This window comes from Alosa sapidissima, chromosome 19, assembly GCF_018492685.1.
Source record: "Alosa sapidissima isolate fAloSap1 chromosome 19, fAloSap1.pri, whole genome shotgun sequence".
Lineage (NCBI taxonomy): Eukaryota > Metazoa > Chordata > Actinopteri > Clupeiformes > Clupeidae > Alosa > Alosa sapidissima.
The window spans coordinates 19,659,086-19,677,893 of NC_055975.1; the positions used below are offsets into that span (position 1 = coordinate 19,659,086).

Here is an 18,808-nt window from a genome sequence, read left to right on the forward strand (position 1 = left end):
ATTTAGACTTCCGCCCTCGATCGGCCATACAAGAGTCAGCTTTCCAGATTGTATATTGTTTAAAACTGTATTTGTATAGCCATGCCTTTAACAAGTACCTGAAAAGACACACATCATGGTCAGTGTACCGGGATGTAAGGGGTTACTGCTGCTGCACCACACGCGCGCTCCCGAAGCACCCCTGTGATTGGTCGGTAGACAACATCGCGCGCTCCCGAGCTGCTCGCGCGGTGCGGTTAATCAGCAGCAGCTGAGAGCAAGTTCATCCGCTCACACGCGCTAGGGATACTGGAGCTACATAGCAGAGCTCATAACAGCACCGTATCCGTGGGACATTCCTCTCAGAAAACAAGCCTATTTACAAATGCACCGCTGCATGTTAGAGCTTAGCGCTTTCAGACAAGCAGCCTCGGAGACACTTTAACACACAACACATCGTCTGCAACTGCCAAGAAGAAAGCCTTGTTGACAATTGCTCTCAGATCACGAAATCATTAGCACATAATTGTGACAGGAGCTCGAATGCGTAATTCATTGGGACTTTCATCGATCGCGTCGCGGTAGTGATTTACATCTATCCATACTAGGAGATGAAATTTAATAGTGAGTCGTTTTGACTAAGCTATTGATTTTTCTGAGGACGGACATCTACGGACAGTAGTTATGGTTAGAGCTCGCGACTCAAGGATAAACTTTTCAAAGTTGCTGGGCGTCTTATGAGGATGCTCTACAAGGCGGGTTCAAACGCAGGCACATATACTTTCCTAATTTGTATGGAGCTTTTGGAAAATCCATATGAAACAAAATATTACACAACTTACTAACTTCAGCACCACGTAGAAGTAAATAAATGTAGCATTGTTATAACCAAATAATAATGTTATCATTACTTTAAATCAATGAAAACTTAAATTTTAGGCATGCAAACAACTTCCCACAGATACTTTTCTTGTAATGCAAACCAGTGGGACATAAAAGCATAACATTCGGTTAGAGTAATGCTAGTTTGTTTAATGTCGCTTTGCTTAGGCTACATTTGACATGTGTGATTAGTATTGTCTACATTGAAGCGCCTTGGATATTTACAACCATTTATTTGGCACTTCTAGGTGCATTTTCTTTTTTGCGCTACGTGTTGCAGTATGTAAGGCTGAGGAAGAATTACTTCAGTTTAGCGTCAACTTTTATGCTCATACAGTTAACGTGTACACAGGACGTCGCATTTGGCTTAGCTTAACACCACCGGCATCTATGCCATTGCAAGCCCATTGAATCCTGCAGTTATCTCTTCGCTGATACTGAAATCAAGACGTAGAATGGCCGATGTAACCATCACTAATGGGATTGAGCTGTGACTTGTTCGGCTGGAGGGAAGGCTGTGTTCACAAATATCCACATAGACTCAGTTCGTGTTGTACTCCTTTGAGCGGGGATGATCAGGATCTTCCCGGATTTCAGCGTTCAGGTGACGGCTGCAGCAGGTGGAGGAGCCGGGGGAATGCCAGCTGGTTCCGCCGTGGGCAGAGTCCCCGGCGCCACCAACGGGAACCCACAGAACGTCCAAGGGATAACTTCCTACCAGCAAAGGTATGTAAACCAGAATAAACTAACCTGCTCACTAAGTTCATTTGGTAAACAAGAGGGAAAGAAGCCCGATTCACGAGTGTCAGTGTCCAAAGCTGGCGTAAAGCGTACATTTTACGCACAACCAATAACATACAGAAATATTTTTATTATCTTAGATGTCCTATTGCAGTCCGTCATTTTTATCATGTGGACTGACTATGGCATAGTTTTGAAATAAATGTGTCTGCTAACTTATAGAGTCCTGTTGGACCAAACGTGTGAAAAACGACCCACGAAAGAAGACTGTTTTCATCAACCCAAACAAAGAAACAAAAAAATGGCTAATAATACTTTTGTTCTAACAGTTCATCAGAGTAACACATCACTTTGAAGACTTTAAAAAGTCAAAATGCACAGGCCATGGTGTTACACAAAGGTATTGGTTTGGGTTGTTCGCTTCGGGCATGAAATATAGCCTAGAAGAACTGCATTGATACACACCAATTACACACTGGGTTTGCCAACAGTTGCTCTTTTACGCAAATTAAGGTGTTTTCATCATGATTAAGAAATCTCAAGAGAACGATTAAGTTGTTACCAAAAACAAAAAGGAAACTTTCACAATACAGCTATATTAACAGTTTCACAATACAGCTATATTGACAGTTTCCCTTAAATTCAAGTTACACTGAGATCAGATGTATATGAACTTCAATGGCGACAAAAACATGTTACATGGATATTATATTTCACAGCATTCCATGCAATGCAGCACGTTATTGTATGTATGCGAACTCAAATGGAATAGCTGTATTGAGTAATAGCACCCACGTAGGCTCCACACTATTTAACTCCACTGGTCCAGTTTATTTTGTTATTGAGATAACACGCTATTTATATTGTCCAAATAATCAATAAACCTGTCAATGGAAAGACTCACCCTTGGTTAAACCGAAGATGCACAAATAACTTGGCTTCACTCAACAATCATGATAGGCTATGTGTAGTGGTCTATCATAGATTCTCATTCTTTACTGTACTAATTAGTGTCGGTATAGTTGTATTAAATGCAATATTTTAGTCAGCTCTTCGTTTCGTGCACGTCAAATCTAAACAACACGCTTTTCACCAGTTTGACCTTGATGGGTCAAAGGTTATGTCAAATATTTTGGTCAAATAGCGCGTATCCGTGAAAGTAGAATATTACAATAAACAGTGCTGTCAACTCATGACTTTCGCACATTCACACCCATTTTAGCAGATATAAAAAAAAAATCACGTCACGTCATGTGCTACTGTTACTTTTTCGACTATGCTACTGTATCAAGGCTACTATTAATCACGCAATGACAATATGCGTTAAGACAACCAGTCCAGGACTTTGCGGTAATTTTACATCCTCTTCACTTTTCCCTCATAACTCGCATACAATCATTTAAAGAATTTTAAACGTAACCATGTGCACCCCATCGCCAAATATCACCATCAGTCTGTTTATTAAAACATGTATGAATATATTATGAATCCCTAAACCATATCTTAGACATAAAGCTTTTTTTTATTATTGGAAAATGTAAGCTAATTTGTCCACATGCTCACACTCTATATTCACAGACACACACACACTTTCAGAATAATGGTTTTTAGACATAACAATAAGATGGACATACCAGAGACATAATTTTACCAATGCCTAAATTTAACATATTTGGGTAGATTTTTACTGTACTGCAACCTGTACTTCGAGAAATTGAAAACTGTTTCCAACTACAACTGAGTGGCGTTGTTGCGCCGGCAGGAGAGATGAGTCCCCCAGTTCACATACAGCGAGCCAGGAAAAGCTGAAAAATGCAGACAAACAGACTCCGAATAAGGCTTTATGAAGCACCGGAGCTAAGGACGGACTGCGGGGAAATGTAATGAAATGATGGTTCCGTTTATACTATAATTTGTCGCGCTGTCTCTCCTCAAGCCCAAGAGTAAGGACAGCCGCTGGATTCGTGAAGCGTCCCCGGTTTCCACTCACTTTCTTGGCATGCCTTTGGAGCTCGGTCTCGGCTTTTTTCGCTCCTTTCTTCACGCACTGAACGTCAACACACGAAGACAGGGACACGACTGGTGCAGAGAAACGCAATGGCTTTGTTGAAATTCTCATAGTGCACATAACGCAGTGCTGTCGGTGGTCTCGGCTCTATGTCAAAATAAATCTGAAGAAAAAAAAGTAAGAAATCAAATAATTGCAGGAAGATGGCGCCCACCAAGCCGAGCATTCAGCAAGACCCTTCAAGAAGAGAACGGTAACGCATGGTTTGCTGTTTATATTAGAGAACGCTGTCGATGCACATGAGATGTTTTGCATTTTTGACTGGAGATGTCAGAAGTTTCGGTGGTGCCCTTTCTTCAGGAGTGCGATGAAGAATTGGGTCCTTGACGTTCGGGTAACAGGTATACACCGAGAAGGCGTATGTTTTACAGCGCAGAGGGCACGCCGTGTGTATTGGCTAGTGCGCTGTTGAGAATGGTGTGTAGTAATGCGGCCACTTTCGCATTGTTTACGTTCTGCTGCGTGGGTATTACGGACCGGTGAAATCCAAGAATATAACGTTGACATTGCTGCCGATTGTTTCTGAGCAGCTTCTTTGTATTGCTAGGCCGGACTCTTCTGTACTTGCTGCTTTGCAGCGGGACCTTGGAAGCTTGTGGGAAATTAGCATAAACCAGCAACCAGCTGTTGAGGAACTTTAAATGTAGCACATGGATTACTCCGGTGTCTTATCGGATCAGAAACCTTCCGCAAGGTAATGATAGGATTATCTGCACGAAGTGGCAGTCCGGTGCTGTTAGCTCTATGGTTGTCTATATCCACATTGTCGTCATATAGAGAGGTGTGTTTGAAAGCATTCTAAAGAAATAAAATGGAACTACTATCCATCCGTAGTGGCATTTATGTTCAGCTCAGATTAATTCACGATGATTGCATTAAGCTTGCTCATGCATGCTGATGATCTCTTTTAATTTCAGTCATGTTTTTTTTTTTAAATATTTCATTTGAAAGACGTCAGCAATATCAACAGTTTCTTTTTGACAGTCCAAGGCAAAGCATGCACAGTGTTTCTTGCAGCCAAGAGAATAGGAATAGGTCATAAGAACAGGTCTTGATTCACGTTTCCCTTATGATAGGCTATGTGACTGAAGTAGTACCTGTAAACTGCATGACAAAATGTCCAAAAAGCAATATGTCAACATGCATTTTACCCATCTGGGAATGTTCTGTGTTCCATCATCACACTCTCTGTGACCAGTGATTTCCCTGTGTGAATACACTGACATGCAATGTAATAAATATTATAAAGGAAAACTATGAGTGAATACAGTACACATTGAGTGTACACATGAGTGAATACATTAGACATTATATATATAGTTTTTTTTAAAGCATAGCAGCCAATCAGCCAATCACTCAGTCACTATTGCAGGCCCTCAAGCTGAGTATTTCAACCTGTATAGGCTAGCTAGATCTGCAGCCACAGGAGCAGCAGTAGTAGAGAATGCTTATGCTAAGTCAGTGTGTAGTCATCTCCTTGGCAGGGGCATATTTGTGTGCCGTTCTGAGCATATCTGCGTGATAGGCATCTTCAAGATGGAATTAATTTTTTGAGAGTGAGGGGGGAAAACTTCACAGCCCTTTGCATGACTGCCTTCTTTATCACCTGTTTCCTATTGGCATCCGCAAGAGGCCAAATCAACCCCTCTGATTCGCTCTCTGCCTCTGCTTGAGAGCCGAACCAAATAGCGCCTCAGCTCGGAGGCTCTGATTGAAGGCGCAGGAGTATTTATTTGATTTAATGCCCCGTAAATAGCCTTGGCAGTGTTTGCCACCTCCGCCACTCGCTGTCCTAAAGTTCGGAAAAGGGAAGAAGAAGCAGTTTTCTGTAAAACACAGGCAGTTTTCGAGGTTGAGGAGGAGGAAAAGGAGGAGGAGAAGGAGGAGGAGGAATCACTCAAAGGAGGAATGGAGCTGGCTGGAGTTCATACACAACACTAACCACAAAGTTGGCTTTGTGTTTTAGGAACTGTTTCCTTGCACCCCCCCCCCCCCCCCCACACACACACACACATACACACACAACCCCCCACCCTCCCCCCAGCTCCTCACCCCTGGGCAAACAAAAGTGCTAAATTGACCCATTTCCTTATTCTGCTAGTTCAGAGGATTTATAGAAGCGAATTAAGGAGGACTCGGATGCTGGACAGGATCCTGAGGGGAGTAATGTCAATGTGAGAAGCTCTGGGTCGCTCGAGCTGTGTGTGCTGGTGCTGAAATACAGTTCGTTCAGCAGTTTTCTCTCTGCACCAGGGCAGTTACTGGGAAAAAGGCTAGTGTCTTCCTTTTTGTTTTTATCAGCTGAAGCTTCTCTAGTGGCGTATTTTGTCAGGCGAAGTGCAATGTAGCAACAAGTACAAGATCAGTGTGTTTGTAGAGATGTATTGTCTTACACCTATTGTGCCAATTCCTCTTGTAGCAGATGATCAAATAAATATAAATGAGAGTGAACGTGACTCTAGGAAAAGAAACACGACATCGCATAACATCTCCATAAGGAGAACTGAGCATTAAAATGTTAGCAGGATGGATGCTTATACTGCATATTATGAAAATGCCTGTGATGCTGTTTATCACAGCCTAAAGGTATTGTTTATTTGAGAAGGCAAAACTGTTGTACTGTCGTCTGCTGCCTGCGCGGCTGATCGTCAACAACACTGGCTGTGTTGTGTCTACCCACCACGAGCACAGGTGTAGCAGAAACACATAAGCCTCTGATAGGATTCATGCCAGAAACATAAATGCATAAGCCAGTACGATTTGGGGGATTCTCCCAATTACAGAGGATTTCTGGTGTGGTTTTTCTCTTTTTCTCCATCTCTGTGTCCCTCTACCTTTCTCTTGTTTTTTTTTTTTAACCCCCCCCCCCCCCCCCCCACCTTGTCGCCACGGCGGCGCATGTGGTGCGGTGATTACAGCTGTTCTCTGTTCGCCGCCACACACTCGCCCATGTCGCCGTGAAGGTCAGTGTGTAGCGAGCGAGACATAAAGAAGGTGCATCCCGCCAAAAGGTAATGGTGCCGCTGTCGGCCGCGCTACATTAAAACAGAGTTCATCCTCCAGCTGCCGAGGCCGCCATGACCACCACGGGGAACAAGTGTTTCTCAGTCAGATCTATGATCAGAAACACACGCACCGTTTTTTATTATTTTATTTTATTATTATTGAGAGATTATTGCTTTTTTCTAATTGAATGAATCACATATACTTGCTTCATTTGTCTATACGAGCTACTGGTATGAACAAGAATGGCACTAGGATGCCAGTTGTGTATCGGCAGTATGAGAGCTGTATCTGAAATGTTGCTCTTTTTGGTGGCAGTATTATTTTCAGCTGGACAGTCAGCCAACATACCAGATTGGTTATCATGATTTCTGTACATGGTCCATCTTCCTCTCTCTCTCCCTCACCCCTCTCAGTGAATTAGATGGCAACTCGTGTTGAACTGGCTGCAAGGGAGGACAAAGGACACTTAATTTATACTGTGGGCTGTGTGTGTGAGGATGCAGCTTTTTCATGTCACTTTTTCCTGGCGATTACATATTGGTCTGCGTGGGGTGCTGACGGCGCACCTTTGTGGGGTCCTGTCCTTGAGCTCAATTCAATAGCACCGAGGGGTAGTTAAAAACCAAGATCCCCCTATATAGCCTCTGCATTTTACTGCCCCCTGCTCCTTTGGTTCTTTTCTCCCTCTCTCTCTCTCTCTCTTTTATTTCTTTCTCTTTTTTACCTCCATTAAGTGACCTCAGACAGCGACTCTTGCAGCTTTCCCCTCCCCATCCCTCGTCTGACACTGGCATGTTTGCTGTGGCTCGTAGCCGACTTGCACAAAGCAGGCCTCTTATCTCTTTAACATTCACAGTGGATGTGGGGACCTTCATTTAGCTTCTCCGGCAGCACACAGATGTTCTGCCCCGCAGACTCCCATCTGCTTCCTGGACTAGGTGCGCCGCTCTCGGGCGAAGGCTACCAGCGAGGAGTGCCCTCGGCCCACAGCCCTGTCCATGCCTGCCACTGCGCCTCCATGTTTTCATCCAAGTTCCTCCTCCAGTGGCAGAGCTGCCTGGCTTACAGCACAGGACCCTTGCTTGCATGGCACTTTGTGTGTGTGTGTGTGTGTGTGTGTGTGTGTGTGTGTGTGTGTGTGTGTCTCGCAGTGTATTGTGTGTGTGTGTGTGTGTTTGCATTTTGGCTGCCTCTGATCCCCCCCCTCCTGCCAAATCCATGTGGCTGTTGACCTGAGTTGTCACACACACACTCACACACAGAAACGGGGGGTGGTGACATTGCACCCCATTCATTTCCACCTCCTGATCAACCTCAACCTTCACTCCCCCCCCCCCTCCCCACCTCCCGCCCCTGCCAAATCTGACTGCCTACACCTGTGATGACCCAGTCGCTGATCACAGCCTGACACTGTGAAATTACAATTGATTATTCACTTTAGGCCCAAACAGTGGGGAAAATAAATATGCTGCACTTACCCCCACTCTTCCCTCATACATACACCTCCTCACGTCTGCTACTGGTCTCGTACTCCACTCCCCAACCCTCTCCACCCCCCACCATGACACAGGTTGCTCACCTTAGTGAAGAATAAATGGACTTGGCTGGGGCATTATGCACAACTCCCCTTCCACCTGTCACCGCCATAACTCAGCACCACTCCCGCACACTCCCAGGAGCATCGAAGCCACTCGTCAGAGAGCAAAGCATTCCTCACGCAAGCCAATATCAAAAGAAGCCCCCCATCCACCCACCATGGAAGGGGTTTTATATATGGGGGTGGGGAGGGGGGGGGGGGGGTGCACCATGGCACTATCCCTTTTTCCTATGCTTGTTAAAGGACATGGGCCTTTGAAGCCGAGATCCAGGCACCCTTGTTTACTCCTGCCATGTAAGCTGCCAATGGCTCAGTGTTGGAGGGTCTGAGCCAAGCTTATTTAGTGTGTGCTCACTGATGTACACCGTTTGCCATTATGACCAGTAGGGTTTGGGTGGAATTTGGGTGGAAGAAGTATTTGTTGCTAGTTTAGGTCAATACGTCCAAATGCTGTCATAGCATATACAGTAGTTAGGAGTTTTCCTGCAACTTTATGCAAACTACAACTGTTTTTTTTTTTTTCAGTAAATGTTCAGTAAAAGAATAAGAAAATGTGGGATTTTATCACCAACAGTTCTGGGAATTTGCAGCCCAAGTTCTGAGGATCTCTGGGAGATGTGACCAAACACTGCAGCAAACAGCAGCTGTATTAGCTTCTGCTGACTGATATTGGCTTGAAAGATTGTTTGGATTGTGGGTATTAAAAGATAGATAGATAGATAGATAGATAGATAGATAGATAGATAGATAGATACTTTATTGATCCCCAGGGGAAATTCAAGGAAAAAGCGGATCTTCTCACTCGATCTCTCCCTGAAGATTGATTGGAGAGCCCGGACTGTAAATCATTGTGAGAAGCACCCAAGGGACACGGGGTATGTAGATGTGGAGAAGGGCACGTCGTCACGTTTTTTTTTTTTTAGTCAAGTTCCATCAGTTGTTTCTCGTCTCCAGAAATTGGAGCTCGGCATTTCTCTCCCTGCAGGCCTGTTGAACTTACAATATGGAGCTGGAGCGAGTTTGGGGTTTTATTTATTCCCAGCTGATTCCTCGCTCAAACTTGGCTTGCTTCTCTGCATGACAGAACCACACTCCTTATTATGTGTGTGTGTGTGTGTGTGTGTGTGTGTGGCTGTGTATGTGTATGTGTGTGAGAGAGAGAGAGCATATACAGTATGTGTGTGGGTGTTGATGTTGTGCTAGATGTTGGGTTCTTGCAGTGTGTCTTGGCCGCAGATACAGCTGCTCTCCACCACACTCTTGTGTTTGTTTTATCCAGTCACTCTTTTATCAGATCTGACAGTGCTGCTGATGCCAGGGTACTATAAACTTTAACACGCTGAAAAGTACATACTGAAACCAGATGTTTTCATATGCGCTTTATGTAGTATCCATAGTTCAGTTTGTTGTTATGTTGTGTGTGTGTATGTCTTTACATATTCCTGACAGATCTACACTGCTGCACATGGAAACCAGCTTTCGGTGTTTCACACCAGTTATTACAGGTGCCTTTACACAAACACTCAGAATATTTTATTGACATGATATAGGAAGGGGGAAAAATAAGATTTCTTAAATGCTGTTTCTTATATTACTATAAGTTCAGAAATATATTTTACTAGCTTTTCATGTGGTATTATGCTCAAGTGACCAGCTTGCTCTTCGATGAGTGTCAAGTGGGTTTTTTTAGGTTTTCAAACAATACGCCTCCTCAAAGGAGCGAAAAAGAAAGGGCAAAATCTTCAGAAAACTTTTTCAATTGCAGTTGCAAAAACAAACTTTCTTTGACAAGCGCACTTGAAACGAATCGGAGGGTTGTTCTGTTTTTTTTTTCATTTGCTCGTTGTTTATTTATTTTATTTTCTCCACCAACTCTTCTTTATTTCATGGTTCTGCACCTCCCTCTTCTTTTAATTCTTTTCATCTCATTGTAGCTCTGTCTTAGAAAGTCCAGGTCAATAAGGATGGGCACATTCAGAATTTCATGATCTGTGTAGTGGAACAAATTGAAAGCAAAGCCTGTATCAATCACAGTGAAGGGAAGGCTAATTGTTAGTGCTTCACAAGCCTCCAGACAGATAAAATAGTAATGGAATACTCACAGGTCCAACAGCCTAACTCTTTAGGACGAATGACAGAGACAGTGGCACGGCAACATGTGTACCCATCAAGAGCTTATCTCGTTGCAAAAGTACTCTAAGTGTTCCTCTCTACCTCTCAGTTGTACTGGTGTCGCTTGATATTAATAACCATAAAGATGTATGGGATCGTGACCTTAGTAGTCCTCTGTGATGCATTGCCGCCTGTTTGATTGGATACGATCACATAAAAGCACAAACAAACGGCAAGATGTGAGGGAGATAGAGAGAGGGAAATTCTGTTGTTGATTTGCTAATTCGTTCTCCTGTGAGAATGAAGTCACCTTTGTGCATTTTATTGTGTTACCTTGGGTTGCTGAATTGAGAGAATAAAAATCCATTAATTTTGGGGACAAAGCTTTGTTATTGGCAGCTCATAGGCATTTGCATATTTATATCAGGCTTAACTTGCAGTCTCAAGAACGAAAGCTAAAATGGTAAATTACAAAGTTATAAAAATAAAACATAATCTGGACATAGGCAGACACACACACACACACACACACAGACACACACAGTGAAAGAGGGAGAGAGAGAGGGAGGGAGAGAGAGTGTGAGAGATTATATATATATGGATGTATGTAGTATTTAGTTAATTGAAGTTTGAAGTCCATGACAGCTATCACAACACAGTGGGTAATTCTGAAAATTAATGAGAATGATAATGCTTAAAAGACTGTTCCAGAGTTTGCCCAAACTCATTAACTAAATCTCTCATTTAAATACATCCTAAAGACTTTCAAATACGGGAAAAAATACATTATTGCCCTATAAGCATTAAACCTGATTGAGAAACGCTGAGGTGCAGAATGTCATGGAAGACTGAAAGTCTGTCCAGCTCTATTCAGACCCGGAATTCTCCTCTAAATAGTGTTCCTGTGGCATAATATGTGATGATATGCAGTTATCAAAAAGCTAGAGAAAACAATCCACTGACCCTCTTATCTTTGTGGAATTCAAACCAGAACTCACTGTTTCCACATATCGCTTCTGGAAAGCCATTTGCATTTTAACATTTATTGGCAGTGCATTTCATAACAAGAAAACTTGAGGGCATGATATTTGTTGTTTGGTAGCATAGTTACAAGTTAGACACTTTGTGTGACAATTTCCTTATCGAAGTAACATACACTAACCTTAATGCTAAGCCCTGAATGCATAGTTACAAAATGTTTTTAGGATCTGGGTTCATGTGCTCTTACTCAGTAGCATGTTAGCATGCTAGCATTATGTACTATACTGTACCTAAGGCTATAGCTACAGTGTTGCTGTTGCACCGAATATAAAATGTGACCAAGTAAGGGTAGGGTAGGATTTAAGAATAACATTTGACAGACGTAGTCTAGTTTGGCTTGGCTCTGGCTCTTGGGCAAAAGCAGAGCTATAGGACTTTACCCGTCTGGTTTACTCTGACCTTGTGCCTGTCAGACTGCTTATATTTTGAAGTGCCCTGGCTCTTTATCTTTTCTTAGGCGTTTCACAGCTTCTCCCCGGCCCCCTAATAGCACGTTAATCTTCTCTTCCTTATCAGCGTCATTTTGACTCCACCAATTAGATTCTCACATATCATGTCCCCGACCCAGCACTTCACTGTATTGCCCATCTACTCACACCTCTCTGTCTTTTTTTTAATCAGCAGCAGGACACTGACATACATCTACACAATAATATGTCTGCTAGATGATGAACAACACCAAATGGCCTGAATCATCACCCAACATGGTGGTTTTGTTTTGATTGCTAAGCAGCATTCACAAGGTGCAATAGACACATAATAGAGTAGCAATGAGGAGAGAGGATGGTGGTGGATATGTGGTAAAGATGGCCGCCCCTGTGTGACCAGCCGTGTGCGTCTAGCTCTGTCTGCCTCAACCGCATCAGCAGCAGCTGCTGCTGCAACTGCAGCGCAGGCACCTAATGGCTAATCCATTTGTGATTATCCAAACAGCAGCCATTTATCTGCGCTTGTTATTAATACAGCCGCCACCTCCTAATGCATGCAGTATGCTACCTCCACCCGCCACAATTAACGGTGGGTTGTACTGTATTAAATGGGGGAAAAAATGAAGTAGATTTTTTTTTAATAGCAATACAGACTAAATACAGACTAAACGGCAATTATCTTGGAGTTATTTTTGTACATAATCAACGTTCCCTGAAGTCCATATGAGCTCATTTTTTTGTGCTCGTCAAACATGCACAGACACATTATAATCAGTTATGCCTGTGCACATGTTTCTGTTGTTTCACAAACACATGCAGTGTATATACTGTGTGATTGTGCACTAAAAAATGTGAAATAGTAATTACTGTATCAAATCAGGTAAGTCACTTAGAATGTGATAATTTTCATACTGCATCACATTTATTGATTCTGTTATTGATTTTGTCTTCTTCTATTAAGCAGCATAACATAAAAACAATGTGTCTTTACAATGTCCGTGTTATTAGTGGTATTGTTGGTGTTTAATTAACATGTCATTAGCAATGCAAAGCTTCAATACATGTACACTCACAACTAGGACCACCCTCTCTGTTTGCTTACTGATAAATTAGCTGGAATCTTAGTCAGGGTGAGAGGGGTGAGCCTGAAGCAGTCTGCATATTGTAAAGTCATACAGAGTGACTGCTGTTGGAGATGTGTTTTACTGAAGGGTGATGGCTTGCCTAAGGCTCTGAAGACTAGACGTAGATGTACGTGACAGCTTGAGTGGTTGTGGCTCTTCACCTTTAAGAGAAGCTGCTGGCGTAGTAATTATAATCTTTAGTCGCGAGCTGCCTTCAGATGACATATGTACATGTCCACTTAAATAAAGTGTCTCCATAAACTGAAAACATGGTAAGGAAGGATCTGCCAATGAGATACACACACACACACACACACACACACACACCACACACACACACACACATACACACACACACACACACACACACACACACACACATACTCATATATAACACATACACACACACACACACACACACACATACTCATATATAACACATAGACAAAAACCAACATGTAGACACACACACAGAGACACACACACAGCTTTGTGTTGCTATGCTTCTGCTGCAGGATGGTATTCACGTGTAGCTTCAGTGAGAATATTAGCATCGGGTTCAACCTCTTAGACAGCTCTTTTGACACCGCAAAAGATTAATGCTTGTTATTAACAAATAAACATATGGCGCCGTACACAGCTTGCTATTTTTCCTCCCTTCATTGCGCTCCGAACAATTAATCAACCCAAGGAACACAAACAGAAACAAAAGAGATTTGGGAGGGGAAAAAAAGAAAAGGACATAACTCTTATTAGCTAAACGCTCTGCAACCCTTGTTCCCCAAACTAAGCCTTCTCCCAAAATAGAGTGCTGTGCCTCTGTACCCAAAACACAAAGGGTTAATAACAGTAGGGATGGAGGGGGGTTTGGGAGTGGGGGGTGGAGCTGTATGTCAATATTTGAACAGTTTCTGTGTAGCACGGCAGATGAACAGAGCATCTGCTAAGAGGGATGTGAGGGGTGGGGGTATGGTGGTGGTGGTGGGGGGGGGGATGGGGGGGGTTGTAGTGGGGTGCCAGCGAGAGACTGAGGCATGTTGGGGGGGGGGGGGTAGTTGGCTGGCACACAGTAAGCTCTGGCTCTCATTGGCCCAGACACATTCCACAGGAAGTCTTACAATTCCACTGGCACCCACTTCCCCCAATATTCGTCATAAATATTTTAGCGCCATCGCAGGCTTCTCTCCAGCCCACTCATTAGCGCTTGGAGAGAGAGGGAAACATTTAGCTTTTAAGCTTTTCTTTTCGCTTGTACACTTCCCTTTTCCCCTATCTCTCTCTCTCTCTCTCACTCTCTCTCTCTCTCTCTCTCTCTATCCATCTCTCTATCTCTTTTTCTAACTCTTTCTAACTCTGAGGGCTTCTTGGCAAATTATTTTTCATGCTGAAAATGTCAGTCTGTTTGTTTTTCCGATGAACTGCATCATTAGACGTAACAAGAGTAATCTTAAAAATCTCTCTTCAGCAATGCATAATCTGGCGCTCCACTTCAAAGCCTGCCTGTTTACCATATCAAGGCGACTGCTGTCATAAGATATTTCTCCCCGCTTGTTTGCAGTGAAACTGGCAAAATCGTTGGGAATTGAAAACACTGAGAGAACATTTGTGTTAAGTTGCGCAGCTCGTCATTAAAATGGATGTCATCTTGATCCCCTTGGCCCTCGTCGTGCTGGCTGCTTAGTGGTTCTGTTGAGACTGGTTTGCGGGCGCTTTAGAACATTTTAGATTCCCCCACTTCGCCTTGTTGTGACAACGGCGGATTTAACCTGCCTCCGCCGCCGTGGAAACGGCGTTCGTCTTTGGTGCTAATTGTCAAACAAGCTCGCTGTCAAAGCCACAGCTGACTCCACTGTCTCCTTCTGCCTTTGTTCATGATGGAATCTACTGCTGCTCCCATACATGCCAGACTTAATAGTATGCTTCCAATTTCCCCCAGTGTTTAAGAGATTTTGTTTTATATCATAATGGTCTACTGTAGAGCTTCCTACATCCCTCATTTTACAAGCACTTAACTGAAGGGCAACAGTCTACTCTAAAAGTCTGCAGGTGAAATGTATTTACCAAATCTATTTGGATAATTCCATAGAGGGCTCCTGCACTGTTTTAGAGTAAGTGTCTGGTTATGGAATTTACTTTGTCTACTACAGTAAAAAGCAGCCCTAGAGAAGTTTGCATGGAATGAATGTAGCTGAGGTAGAAACATTACAGTGCATTTTATGGGCAACATTTATAAATGCATATTTCAGAGCCATGTTAAAACATCTGTGGACAGCAAACACACACTGGGTAAAAAGCGCTCGGTTGTGACCTGCACACTCACATAGCTCACACGTTTTCATTTTTTTAGTTCCATGAAATAGGAAACACTTGAATAAATGTCTCTGGAAGTGCTGTATCATGCACCTCTCTCACTTGCAGAAACAGTTTGACATCCACTGGTAGAATCAGCAGCATTGATGGAGCTGCTTACCACCGGTTAACCTGGAGGGGATCTTTGAGCACCTCGAGCCAGTATTCTGCCTGACAGGCCCCAGAGAGGACTTGTCCTACTGGGACAAAGTTGAAGAGCCCTTTAGTGGAGTGTACTGTAGCTGTGTGCCTTTGAGTGAGTGTGTGAGAGAGAGAGAGAGAGAGAGAGAGAGAGAGAGGGAAAATGCCCCCACTCTACACCATTGCCCCCCACCCCCTGGTCCTCCCCATCCCTGCCCACCCCGGCCCATCTCACCACCAGGCAGGCTCATCTGGGAGCCCAGACGTGCCACCTATGATGATGAATGGAGCACCTTGTCAGTTAAAATGAAAATTCTAAGCTGTGTGATAGCTTTATATTAATGCCTGTTTTATGGATTGGAGCAAGTTGTCTGAGCAAGATGAATGTGCATGATCCGCGGGGAGATACAGAGCCAGCCGGAGCTCTTGCACCTCCTGCTAAAAGCTGCATCTTGGGGTGTGGCTCATCATGGGCATACACACACACACACACACATACACATACACACATATGCATATAGACAGACAGACAGACACAGACACACATGCCCGCACTTGAACAAACTCATGCACATACACATATACTGTACATCCACTTTCTCTCTCTCTGTCTCTCTCTATCTCTCTCTGTCTTAAACACACACACACAGACACATACTGTACACACAAACACACACACACATGCCTAGTTTTAGTCCTGGATAAAGGCCTGGTCAAAAGGATGGCTGCACATCTTCCCATTTGTCACCTTCTGTAATGCTTATTTGGGGACAGTCTCTCTCTCCCTTTACCTCTCTTCCTCCCCTGAGAATTCTCCCTTTCTCTCTCTCCCTCCCTCTCTCTCTCCCTCCCTCCCTCCCTCTCCCTCTCCCTCTCTCTCCCTCCCTTGGCTGTGGCTGAATGCTGTAAGTGTTGTTCAGTCAGTGCTCTGTACCTGACAGGCAGACAGGCAGGCCCTGCTGCTCAAAGACTAGTGATCTGCTGAGACGCATTCAATTCACACCCAACTTGCAGCGAGCAGGACCCACCGGCATCAGTCAAAGCCCAGGATATTGATTCAGAAGAAAAAATCCTCTACCCACCCCACCCCACCCCGCCTTACCCCACTTTTAATTTTAATGTTTACATCTCATTTTAATCCGCACGTCCAACGGCTCCCTTTGAAATTAAAACCCCTTCTACTCTCAAAACAAACGGGCAATTACATAGACGTGACATGAAATGGACCCGGCCCAAGATGTGGACTTGAAAGGCTTAATGGAGGGAAGGTGGTGGTGGGTGGGGGGTGGAGCTTTCGGACTTGGTCACAGCGAGGGGCCTTTGAGTGCATAACGGGGATGAGTTGAATCATATGGGGGTGGGGGGGGTGACAGAGACCATGAAATAGAGAGAGTGAGAACTGACAGAGTGAATGCTAGAGAAAAGGAACTGGCGTAATTGAAAGAGAGGGGAGAGAGAGGGGTAGAGAGAGGACAACAGGGAGGGATGTGGTTTTGAAGTGATTGGTCAGAATGGTTGCAGACACTAATCCCATGTACTGTGTGTCAGATTACCAAAGGCAAGAATACCTCTTAGAATTATTATCAAATCTTGAAGTGAATACTGTATATATACAGTCAATATGTCTAAAGCACCTTTTCTTGTAGCACTTGTCAAATACTTTTCTGAAAGCGCAGAAAGCTGTTTTAAATCACAACATATAAAATAGTCAGTGTAAACCCTTTGGGCAGGATGTGTCAGAACATGTCTTTTCATTAATCCAGAGAGTCTTCCCCATTACTAACAAATTCGCTGCTGTTTTCACTCTACTGTCTTGTTAGTGTTTGACCCAATCATCCGATGGAAATGCTGATTGGTGTGTATTTCCAGCTAAACCATTGCCTTTTCCATTTCAGTGGCAAGACACTGTCATATATTTTTTATGTAAGAATAATAACTATGACACAGTGGCAAAATAGCTGTAACACAGGTGCTTTTTACCCATTCAGCATTTTGGGGGTGGGGGAGATTAGAAAATGCCTCTTTGACAGGAGGCTTGCTGATTTCTATCACAGCTCCTATTGGAGCAGACCCTGGTGCTTATTGGCTTTTTTTTTTCTAAATGACAGTAGTGCTGACTGGAGAAGTGGAGAGGCAGAGAGCTAGAGCACCTTGGTTTTGCTCGGAGACCTGGAGAAGAACTTAATGTGCCCAATTATTTGTTTTTTGTGTGTGTGTATGTGTGTGTGTGTGTGTGTGCAAGCAGCATTCACTAGCAAGTTTATAGGGAACTGGCAATCTCGTTATACACACAGGAGTGTACTGTCTGGCAACGAAAAGCCTCTTGCAGTAGCAGACATCCTTGAATGAGCCACCACTGCGTCTGAAGAGCTCAAGTGCCCTTGCATGCCCATTGTCAGTGTTTCTAAACTTAAGTTAAATTTTTTTTGGACCATTAGCCTGCATTCAATTCTTAATTTCTCTCTGTATTTTTTTTTTTTTTTTTGTGAGATTGTCATGCCGCCCCTCTCCTCCAGTTCACCCCACCCCTATCCGACCCTTGACCTTGCCTCTGTGTTCCGCGTCTGCTGATGCCGCTGCCGCAGAGTCGAGATCTCGCATGGTGCTCTCCGACGCTGAATGCCGTGGGCCTCGTCGTATGAAGGGCCTTTCTGTCTGTGCAAAACAAACGAGCGGATTCTGATGCATTGCGTGGAGAGGAGAAGAGAAGAAAAGAAGGGAATAGAAGAGAAAGAGGAGGGAAAGAGACGCGAGTTGGGCTGGAGATGGTGATGAGGGAGGCCTGTCCAAAGATGGCTGGATTGTTAGCAAGACTCATAAACCGCCCAAACTGCCGCCAGAGCAAAAACAGCAGCCTCTTTAATGTTTTATTGAGATGAATATAAAAGAATAATTGTGCGCTCCACACACAGTATGTAATTTAAAACACCTTGTCGATATTTTTTGTTTGGCTTTGAACAGACTGTGGCGTTTAGGTGGGTCGTTTTCAGTGGCATTGCTGCCAAGGCAGATTATATTTATTTCGCCCGGCCTATCCACTCTACTATTTGTAATTTCCTGAAAGTGACTTGAATGGCTAAAAGGCTTTGAAGGACACCTCCTCAAAGACACTTAGACCCATTTGACATGCACTGGAGACGGATGTCCTCTCTTTCCACCCCCCCTCTCGTCCGCCAGGGTTGGACCATGCGACCCCCTGGATTGGCCGAAAGCTAGAGCAGGGGATCCATCCATCACATGCCTGGAGATCAATCTCTCTCCTCTCTCTCTCTCTGTTTTTCTCCCCTGATGTTCTAGCCAGCCTGCCCCCTCTCCCTCTCTCTCTCTCTCTCTCTCTCTC

At 43.9% G+C, this 18,808-nt stretch overlaps 1 protein-coding gene across 2 annotated transcripts in view; it reads left to right on the forward strand.

The window, feature by feature from the left end:
• The first annotated feature begins 288 nt into the window (after positions 1-288).
• LOC121693663 (neuronal PAS domain-containing protein 3) overlaps positions 289-18,808 on the forward strand; it is a 267,957-nt gene continuing 249,437 nt past the window's right edge. Inside the window, exon 1 of one of the 2 annotated variants that reach the window (XM_042073230.1) lies at positions 289-1,587. In XM_042073230.1, coding sequence (XP_041929164.1) covers positions 1,433-1,587 — 155 coding nt within the window. In that variant the 5' untranslated portion in view covers positions 289-1,432. Of the gene's footprint in view, positions 1,588-3,583; positions 3,864-18,808 lie in introns of those variants that run through there. The other variant, XM_042073231.1, reaches the window with a different exon arrangement.